The 10,236-nt window shown below is 53.5% G+C and overlaps 1 protein-coding gene across 2 annotated transcripts; it reads right to left on the bottom strand.

Annotated features, from left to right (window-relative positions):
• Positions 1-6,380: 6,380 nt before the first annotated feature.
• Positions 6,381-9,991, bottom strand: TIFAB (TIFA inhibitor). Of its 2 annotated transcripts, XM_032336662.1 has the most exons (3): positions 9,638-9,991; positions 9,187-9,321; positions 6,381-7,451 (listed from the first exon to the last, which is right to left on the bottom strand). In XM_032336662.1, exons 1-3 carry the CDS (start codon positions 9,667-9,669, stop codon positions 6,884-6,886), a joined length of 735 nt encoding a protein of 244 aa, XP_032192553.1. In that variant the 5' UTR covers positions 9,670-9,991; the 3' UTR covers positions 6,381-6,883. The 2 variants fall into 2 exon arrangements, with proteins under 2 accessions (XP_032192553.1, XP_032192554.1); XM_032336663.1 differs by lacking the exon at positions 9,187-9,321 and having other exon boundaries at positions 9,638-9,990.
• Positions 9,992-10,236: the final 245 nt, after the last annotated feature.

Raw genomic sequence — 10,236 nt, 5'->3', positions numbered from 1 at the left:
ACTCTGGCTCTGGCAATACCAACTCTCGGTCACCTCTGTAGCCCGAGGAGCGGGAGTGAGCCGTGGGAGCAACTCCTGCCTTGGTTGATTTCTGAGATTACATCGCCTGTGTACCCCATACCCTGAGTCACATTTTAAAAATACTTAGAGTCATTTTTGTTTTCTTGACTGGATCCTGATACGCACCGTCGTCCCCTCCCCAACGTCCCTTCCCTCAAGCAGGGCGACCTAATAGGGTCCATCTTCTCAGCCCACGTGCAGCAAGCAGCAGATGAATAGAAGAATGATATCATGGCGTCCTGGTTCCTCAGAGAAGCAATTATGGAAACCCCATGGCAGATTGCCTGACAGAGCTCTCCCTTGGAAGGCCCCTGTCTCTGCTTTATTGGGAAGATCCCCCACCCCTACCCCCTCCTCTGCATCTTTAAAGGCAAGGGAGGCAGATGTCTCCGCTGGGGCTCCTTCCAGCAGTTAGAATGCTTGGCTCCGAGCCTGGGCGTCATGATGGTTTTGCTCAGTACCTGCTCTGTGTAATTTCTGTGTTAGCGAACCCAGAGGATCAGAGAAAGCACAGAGGAGGAAAGAAAGCCCCTTCAGAACTCCAAACCCCACGAGCCTTTCCGTCCTTCCAGGAGTGTGATTTGATCTTTATTCAAATCTGCCCTTTCTCAGACTCCTTCCTGGTTCCCAAGGGTCTGGAGCCGGGCATGGTGGTGAGTTGGTGGCGACCTGCCCCTGGAAAGAAGAGGCAGAAAATAGTAGGAGCTCGGGGAGCGCTGGCATCATCCGAGGCGTGCACATTTTTGTGGAGCAAACCCCGTGCCAAACGGCACTTAAAAGCCTTTTCAGCTCACGTGCTTAGAGAAGAAAGTAATTAAACTCTTCTGTCGGGGATCACCTGGCTTCCCACATCCCTTCACTTAGGATGTTTCGTTCCCACTGGAGCGTGTGATTGGAAAACAAAGGTAAATGAGAGCAATTTATTCCCGGATCATTTTTTTTTTCCCCCAGCAGGATTAAAGCTGCCTCAGCCATAAAGAGTTTACAAACTCTAAAGAAAAATAATAACTTCCCTTCTCGCAGCCCGGTCATGGGGAGGTAATGCATGTTTCCAATCAGCTGAGAATGTAACTCAAATGGTAGGTTTTAGTTCAGTTTAATCCGCCTATGAGTTCATGTTCAAGGTAAAAGGGATCACAGCCCTGCAGTGTGAATCGAGTTCATTAACTTGGCATCTCTTCTTAGAGGCGGAGGAGCTCCGTCTGTTTGCTGCTCTCCTGAAGGCTTACATGGGCTCGGACCTGGCTTGCCGGCCAGCAACCCAAACCCCAGGAGGTGGGCAGGGTTGCCACAGCGACAGAAAGCTGGAGGGTCCGGTTTGGGGACCAGGTGACCTCATGGCAACGTCAGCACCACCAGCTGTCAGAGGCTGGAAGCTGAGAGGGAAGAACTGAGCTCACACAGAAGATACAGTGGGAAGTGGGGCATCCCCCAACCCCCGCCCCGCACAACCCAGTTGGGGGGGTGTGTAGGGGAGTCCTGGAGGAGGCGATGAACCATCCACACCACATGGGGTTAACTTGCTTCTGCACATATCTTTGTTGACAGCAGCCAGGCCGTTCGGTGGGCTGTTAGGGAGAGAGTCTGTTCTTTGCTCTGTTAAAATCCTGTCTCAGCTCTACTCAGTCAGACAGACCTTGGGCCAGCAGGACTGCATCCTGCTTTATACTTTGATGAAGTGACTGTCCATTTGAGGGGAAAGGGAAATGTTTCCTTTACTGGCCTCCTGTGAAACCTTTAATGCCCCTCTTTCTACAACCAAACCCACTCCTTCAGAGCAGACATCACCCTCTCCAGTCCTTTGTAAATGCGGATGCCTCTGGCAGTGTGATGTCTTAGCTTCCTGTACCAGAGGGTATCTCTTTATGGGACAGCTCTGGTCTGAGCAGGCAGGCAGGCAGGGTGTCAGCTTAGGGAGGCAGCTTGTTCCTAGTGTGTGTTTGGGGGAGGAGGTTCTGTGGAGGGTGGCCTCCATTATATGGGGCTGGGGCAGAAGGGTCAGACCAAATCCTATGGAGATGTGGGGAGCCTCGGGGGCCCTGACTCAATCCTGCCAGCCCAACTTGTGACTATTTGGGCTTGGAGCACCTTCTGGGGTCTCCTGGGGGGTGTCTCTGTGCCTCTTCTTGGGACAGGAAGTGCTGCCTGAGAGCTATCCTCAGTGACTTGGGGACCTGTCAAATCTATCAACCTTCCACAGCGGTTGTTGGACAGAATTCTGAAAACCCAGATTCTTGGTTGGTTTGGGCTGCAGAAGCCCCAGCACCAGGGAAAAGCACCGGTCACCTTCTATCCCAGCTAGAGGATCTGGGCTCTCCTCACTGGGGCCAAGAGCAGCCAGAGACTTACTGTCTGCCCACGGCTTTGAGGGCTTGCTGTCCCAGCTGGCCGGCCCATCTCCTGTCCCATCACTACAAGCCTCAGCCAGGCCCTCGCCTGCCTGGCTCATGCCTTCACACAGCCGAGGTGACTGCTTCCTCGCCCGTCTGTCTGTCCATCCATTCTCTGGCGAGCTCCCTGATGGCCACCAGGAACCCAGCCACAGACAACCTGTAGTCCCTATCTGTGCAGAGCCCGAAGCCTCATAGGGCGACAGACACAGAAACGATGGCTGCAGCATTCTGAGGTCCTGCGTGGACTGCGGGTGCCCAGCTGTGGTCTTTCTTGCTCAAGGTCACAGCCAGGACCATGCTGAGTGATGTGTCTGCTGTCACAGCCCTGCCTGTTTACCGGGTCTTCTCGGTCTCCCTCGAAATGGGGCTGGAGGGGATGCAGTGTCTCGCAGACAGGTTGGAAGACTCCTATTCTTGGAAAAGCAGAGGACTGGGAGGGTTGAAATGCCTTAAAAGGCACAGGGGATGATTTCTGCATTTCCAGACGTGGTCTCAGAGAATTGTAGTGCTCTGGGGGGTGCCTGAGGGGAACTGGTGTAGCTCTGCGGAGCGGATGTGTGTATGTGCGTGCATGCGTGTGTGTGTGTGTGTGTGTGTGTGTGTGTGTGAGCTGAGATGATGTGCCTGCCTGCGTTCAAGTCATTCCCTTGAACTTGACAATGAAACAAACTCGATGGAGCACTTACTATGTGTCAGGTGCTGTCCTAGGTGCTTTATATGCGGGGTTTCATTTTATCACCACGGCCAGCCATTACTTTTCACGGTTTCCAGAAGCAACTGAGGAACAGGGAAATTCACTCATCCAAGATCACAGAATGAGTATGCAGTTGAGCAGGAATTCCAACCCAGGTAGCCCACTGCTTGCAAAGCCCTGGCCGGGGGCCACCCCAGTGGGCACAGACAGCTCATGTCAGTGCAGGCGTGCACACGTACCCCCTCGCCTGCCCTCACACGTGCACTGCCCTGCGTGTGGGAGCGAGAGAATGCAGAGGATGTCGTTGGCAGTTTCCCTCCAGTCTGCTCGAGCTGTCTTTGCAGGCCAAGGAGGGAGGTATCAGGTGTGACAATGGGAGTGGGTTCAGGGATGATTCTCTATTCAAGAATAATGGGATCTAGCCTGGAGCAGAGCTTCCCTGCTGGTGTGAGGCAAGCAAGGAGTTTTGCAAGGAGAGTTTGTGAATTAAGAGAGTCTGGCTCCCTCCAGTCCTGTCTCTGGCATGTATGTGTCCTTGAACCTACCCTGTGATTCATTGTGTGCTCCTGGAGGGACCCCCAGATGCTTGACTCGGAATTCCTCATCAGGAGGAATCAGATTCCTCATCAGGAGGCAGCTAATTTCCCCCTTGGAGACCCCCAGCTGGGAGGGTTTGCTGCTTCCTGGAAGGGAGAGGACCCCTCTCAGTGGCAGAAGTTCCCTGGTGGAGGTGGGGAGCTGCCTCCTGCGACTCTGGGGTGCATGGACCCAGACGGCTTCCTCTGTTCCATGTTCAAAGACCAGGTGCAGTCTCCAGGATGTGGCTTCCCAGTTCTGTAGGTGCACTCCTGCTCCCTAGCAAGGTTGGGGGAACATTCTGGTCTTTGGAGAGATCATCGCTGCATTTAGAATCTGTGTGTGAAATAGAAAGGCTGTTCCAAAACAGTGGGCTTCTTCTGATTGCCAGCCCTCGCGGGGTGTCTCCCATCCTACTGACTCTGAATACTGGGCCTTCTGGTGCAAGCAACGGGTTAAAGCCTGCTCCTGACTGCCCACCAGTTCTCTGGCAAAGACAAAATCCTTTATCAGGTGATCACAGAGTGCAGAAGAGCTCTTGGTCTCTGCAGCCAGTCTGTCAGGCTTCCATTCTTCTCTAGCTCCATATATGCATCCCAGGTGAGCCCTTGGATATGGATCTATTATGTACCATCTCTCTGGTCTCACAATAGTAGATATCTAACCTGTACTAAGTGCCTATTGTATGACAAATCGTTCCCTATGAGCTTTACACCTGCCCCCTCCTAAGACTGTCATAACATCCCTGGTGGATGGGTACTATTATCTTACCCACTTTCCAGAGGGAGAAATGGAGGCAAGAGAAGACTAAGTCATTTGCCCAAGATCACAAGCTAGTGAGTGATGTGATATTGGGCAAGATGCCCTTTCTTTTTTTTTTTTTTTTAATGAACATATAATATATTATTTGCCCCAGGGGTACAAGTCTGTGAATCATCAGGCTTACACATTTCACAGCACTCACCATAGCACCTACCCTCCCCAATGTCCAGAACCCAGCCACCCTCTCCCTCCCCCTCCAGACCCCTCAGCAACCCTCAGTTTGTTTCCTGAGATTAAGAGTCTCTTATGGTTTGTCTCCCTCCTGATCCCATCTTGTCTCACTTTTCCCCTCCCTGCCTCCCATGACTCCCCCGTCCTGCCTCTCAAATTCCTCATATCAGAAAGATCATAGGATAATTGTCTTTCTCTGATTGTCTCATTTTGCTTAGCATAATACACTCTAGTTCCATCCACATTGTTGCAAATAGCAAGATTTCATCTTTTTGGTGGCTGCATACTATTCCATTATACATATATGCCACACAAGATGCCCTTTCTAAGTCTTGATTTCCTCATCAATACAACGTGTTAATACCATGATCTGTCTGGATGTTTTTAGGATTCAGCCGAGCAAGTCATGTGGCACCTGGCAGAGTGCTGAGCACGCAGTAAGCACTCATCAGACATGGCCACTTAATGGTACCGTGAATGTTAACCCCAGCTTGAAGACAGAGAAAACACAGCATTTACAGCACCGGTAATAGTGGTGATCAAGTAATGAAGTGATTAGCTCCTCCACAGGTGTCTTTCATGAGCCTACATAAACTCTCTGAGGGCAAGGCCTTTGCCTGACCAGTTCACTGTGGTTCCTGGGGCTTTGCATAGCATCTGGTGAAAGTTTGTTGAATGACTGAGTGAAGGACTGCTTGGGGGACCTGAAGGTCCATTCGTTGTATTAGACAGCCCCCTCTCCTTGTAGCCCTTGCCCTCCTATGCCTTGTGTCTGTAGCCTCGGGGTCCTTGCCTTATTCCCTCTTAAAAGGGAAGCTTCCCCAGCCAGAACAGGCCTGGGTCCTGCCCACTGCTATCTTCCCCCGGGAGACGATGCTCAGGGAGGAATGGGCAGGGCAGCTGAATGTCCGTGCAAGGCTTGGGTGCAAATGGGTTTTTCTTCATGGGTGGGAAGTAGAGAGTGTTGAAATACTTGTTGGAGGTGGTTAGAGGCCAGAGGATGTGAGCCACCCTGTAGGCAGCCCCATGGCCTCAGTGTCTCAGATACCCTAGAGCAGGATCTAGGATGATGATGACCCCTCTGGTTTGTAGGTTCCTCACTTCCTTAAACAGGTGAATGCTGTTCTTAAATGACACTTCCAATCCTCCACTGCCACTAGAATGACATGAAGAGTGAGTGCCTGTGCTCAGCTCCCCTGTTCACTGAGAAAGGTGTCCCACCCTTGGTCTGCCTGGCTCACTACTTGTCCCTATTTTTGAAAGACAACCCCACCTCTAATGGCCATTTTGAGTCAAATGATGGCTGAGTTGAATTCCACCACAACCTCCCTCCCCACCTTCTGAAAGAGCCCATTGCTCTGGGAAGCTACCTTTCCCTGAAGACCTTGCCTTCTGATCAGCCAAGGCTTTGATCCAGAAATGACACAGGAGGGAGCCTGAGGATGACCGGGACACTGAATTTCCAGGCAGGCTCAGCCCCCAGCTCGCCACCCTGCAGGGAAACCCTAAGCTCTGCCCGCATCCTTTCCAGAAATGTGAGCCCCCACCTTTCCAATTTCCTCTTACACCTCTTCTCTACTTCCCGCCCCCGCCTGTGCATGACAAGACGGCGAGCATGCAGCCCATCTGGGGGCCAGGGGATCCTATTGGGTATGCCAGCTTAATGAAATACTTGCAGTTTATTAAACACAGGCTTCCCTAAGCCCCGAGTGCCTGTGAGTATTCGAAAGCCCAAGGTAACCCCGAGCTACCACAAACGTAATTGTTACATGTGTCCATGCATTCCTGGCGCAACCTCAAACTCTAGCTCTTAAGCAACACACGAAATTAGCAACATAAAGTAACTCCTAGGCAGACAAGAGGAGGGAAAGGTGGGGAAAGGCTTGAGAGAGGCTCTCCGAACCCCTCAGGGCCTCTAAAAGTATAGGAAGCTCCCATTACCTTACAGAGCTGTAACCACGGAGGATGTGCCGTGCACCCCCGCCCCCCGCAACCCCCACCCCAGGCTATGCATGTTCGCAGAATCAGTTCATTGTTAGCCAGCAGGTCTTGCTGGGCAACCTCCGTCTGGTGTCGCTGCAAGAGTTCAAGTCCTCATAGGGGCGAGGCTTGCTCTGGGCAGCCGGTGGGGCTAGCACAACCCGCTATCTGAGATCTCCTTCTGGAGCTATGTTTCTGCTCCTCCTCCAGGGCTAGGCAGGGAAGGGCCATGGAGAAGCCCCTGGTGACCTGGAGCCCCTGGCCCAGAACCTCGGGGAGGCTGCCCCTGGAAGGTGCTCTCCCATTCGTCGGTCTCCTCAGCCTGCGGCCTGTGAATCAGGGGTGAGGGGCTGAGATGGAAGCAGCAGACAAAGCCCTCCAGCGAGGTGCCCCCTTCTATGCGGACCACCATCTGGATGCCGGAGAAGGCGACCCTATTGACTGGGCTCAGAGGAAGCTGCTCCAGGAACCTCAAAGTCAACCCGTTAACACACACACAGCCCCTGCGGCTCAGGGCCTTCAGGCAGAAGGTCAGCAGAGCGCTGCCCTTCTCCCGGTAGGGCTCCAGGGACAGGTGTCGGCGGGAGAGGCAGGGGAGCTGTAGCTGGAGGTGGGCGTCCGGGGCCCGCCCCACCAGCAGCGGGCTGGTACCGTGCTGCAGCTGTGGTGGGACCTTGGCAAAGGTGGCCGGGTCCTGCTTGGGATGGTACAGGCTCACATGCAGGACCGTGAGGGCTCTCTCCATGGACGGGAGGCTGGGAAGGAGGGAACACAGACAGAAAGATGTGGTTGGAGCCTAGACTTGCTTGCCCACCTCAGGGACCCTGAACCAGCTCCAGCCAAACACAGCAGAGCCCTGAGTGTGGATATGGTGATTCTGTCCAAACCAGGATGGTGCCAAGACTAGAGCTGGTGTGGGATGTCAGCCCTGCTGGGTCTAGCCTCAGCTTCATCTTTAGCACGCTCTGGGAGTAGGACTCAACCACTCATCCACTCTGAGCTTTACCTTTCTTTTCTGTAATATAAGGATGCCTATCCTTATCTTTGCGAGGGATAAGGCATTTCAGCTTGCATGGTGTGGTTTTGGTGGCCTACTGTCATTTGGAGGCAATCTGGCTCTGTTTCGTGGAAGAGAAGGACAGGCAGACAGGACACACCTTCCTTGTAGCCAACAATCCCCCAAAACACCCTTGCTGAGCCCTTGCCTGAGCCAGGCACTGACTAGCTGCTGGGAATGAGCACAGGCAACAGGAGAAACTGTTGATCTCCAGAACACCCAGCTGATGGAGGAGACAGATGCTTCTAGCAGCAGGAATTGTGGACAGACACAGAATCGGGAAGCCCAGCTGGCTCCTGGGGGGCCAGAAAGGCTGCCTGGAGACCCAGAGAAAATATAAAAACAGCTAACATGTTCCAAGGGCTTCCATGGACCTGGCACCACGCCAAGCACGTTTTGGGCATGAATGTCTTATTATATGGGCAGAACGCAGATCCTGAGGAAGAAGGTGGAGAGCATGGAGAGCTCTCACTCAAGAACTGATGGGGACCCTGCAGAGGCCGAGTAACACAGTAACACAGAGGCCGAGAGCACTTCTCTCTGCCACAGTGAGAAGTATGCACCTCCTTTGTCCCAGCCACTCCACCTCTGGTAATCTGTCCTTTAGAATCTCACTGGCACATATGCAAGAAAGCTACTTCCAACAGTCGGCTTTGCTCCCGCATGGATTTGAGGAATCTAAACTCTCTAGCACAGCCACCAATGCCATATGGTTCAAAGCCTGCCACCGCCTGCACTGGGAACCGAAGGATGAGTGGGTTTGAATAACTAATCCTACACTTTCCCGGCTCCAGGTTTCGGCCTACATTATTTTCTCTGCTACAGAGTCATCTTCCGTCCCAAACTCTACCCGAATACTACTCATCTTTAAAGTCCTAGTTCAAAGGTGGCCTCTTCTATGAAGCTCTTTTCCTCTTTCTGCCCTGCAACCCCCTCCAGAGACCCCCATTCAGCCCATCTTCTCATTCCACACCAGAGTCATGTGGGCCCTTGTCTTGTCTTCCCTGAACTCTGCTCCTCCTGTGGTCCCTGAGGCCCCCCAGGGGCAGGCTATGGTCTGAGCTGCTGGCCTGTGTCCCACTGCCCTGTGCTCACCGGGCCCGACCACAACATCTGTCTGGGGGCACATTTGCTAGATGGCTAAATGTGGAGGTGCGCGCGCACACACACACACACACACACACACACGAAAATCCTGTGAAATCAGTTTTGGTATACTGCAAATGAAAGCCTGGTCCTCAAGGGCTGTGGGACTAGAAACCTGTCACAGGTAGTCTCAGTCCCAGATCCTTGGACACTTCTACCTTCTGGGTGAAGCAGGCAAATGGTGAGGACCTTGCACTTTGATAGTGAGGGGTCAGCCTCCTCAGAACCCTCCCTCTTCCCTAAAGCACAGACAAACACGTGTCTCCATCCACATCTCAGGACCCCACCTGCAGGAAACCTCCTCCTGATGTTCGGAAGGTAAGCTGGGCCCAGGACAGCCGAAATGGGTACCCAAATCCTCAGGCCTGGCCAGAAACTCAAAAGAGTTCCCTTCCAGGACCTGATCCCATGGCACAGGGATCCTGAGAGAAACCCCCAGAAATTATAATTCACCACTGCTCGCGAGACGTGACTCGCTGCTCCACTGAGCGCTCCAGAGCTGACAGAAATTCTCCGCCAGGACAGAGCCCCGATGAGGCCCTCTCATGTCTCTAGGACACCCCCTCCCAATTTTTCTAGGGAAGCAGAAAGCCACCCTAGCAGTGCCGTCTCTGGGATGAGACAGTAGGATGAGACACTCTGAGAGGCACCTGACGAGGAGCCAGCAGGGCCCCTGCTCCCGGTCCCACCAGACCCTCTCCCCTGGCTGTGGCTCCAGTCCCCCTGACCTTCACCTACCTTACTGCCAGGGGCCCCTCGAAGTCTGACATTGCAGCTGTGAGCTCTCAGGAGCATGTGGGGCTGAGCCGGGTTGGGTCTGGGGCTGGCAGTTACAGCTCTGCTGCCGGGCTGTGATGCATCACGTCATCCCTCCATGTCACCGCTTTCTTCCCTTTTCCCTTTAGGAAAGAAAGTGGGAGCGTAATTTCCCATTGTAGAAGTGCAACCCCAGCGCTGAGAGGTTGAGAAACTCCAGCCTGGGATCCTTGCCAGCAGAGGCCCCTGAGAAGTGGGGTTCCCCACTGGGTTTCTGTGCTGCCTGTGTCTGTGGCCCATCCCTGGGGACCTAGAGAGCTGAGTTCAGTGCTGGTAACTGGTAGAGTTCCTCTTTTCTGCTGCCAATCGCGTGGGGGTGGGGGTAGGGGAAGCATCCCAGGCCTCTTAGAAAGGAGAAGCTTTTAGAATAGAGGGTCAATGAGGGGAACCCCCATACATGAGCGACTGTGAGGAGAGCATTATAGCTGGACCGGGAGTGACCAAGGGAGCTGTGGGCAACAGAACCATCCACAGAGTGTCATGGAAGGGCAGGGACCCAGGGGACGGGGGCTAATGGCTGA

This window comes from Mustela erminea, chromosome 3 (genome assembly GCF_009829155.1).
Source record: "Mustela erminea isolate mMusErm1 chromosome 3, mMusErm1.Pri, whole genome shotgun sequence".
Lineage (NCBI taxonomy): Eukaryota > Metazoa > Chordata > Mammalia > Carnivora > Mustelidae > Mustela > Mustela erminea.
Note: the sequence above shows the minus strand (reverse complement) of the source record. Positions and strands in the feature narration are given on the sequence as shown.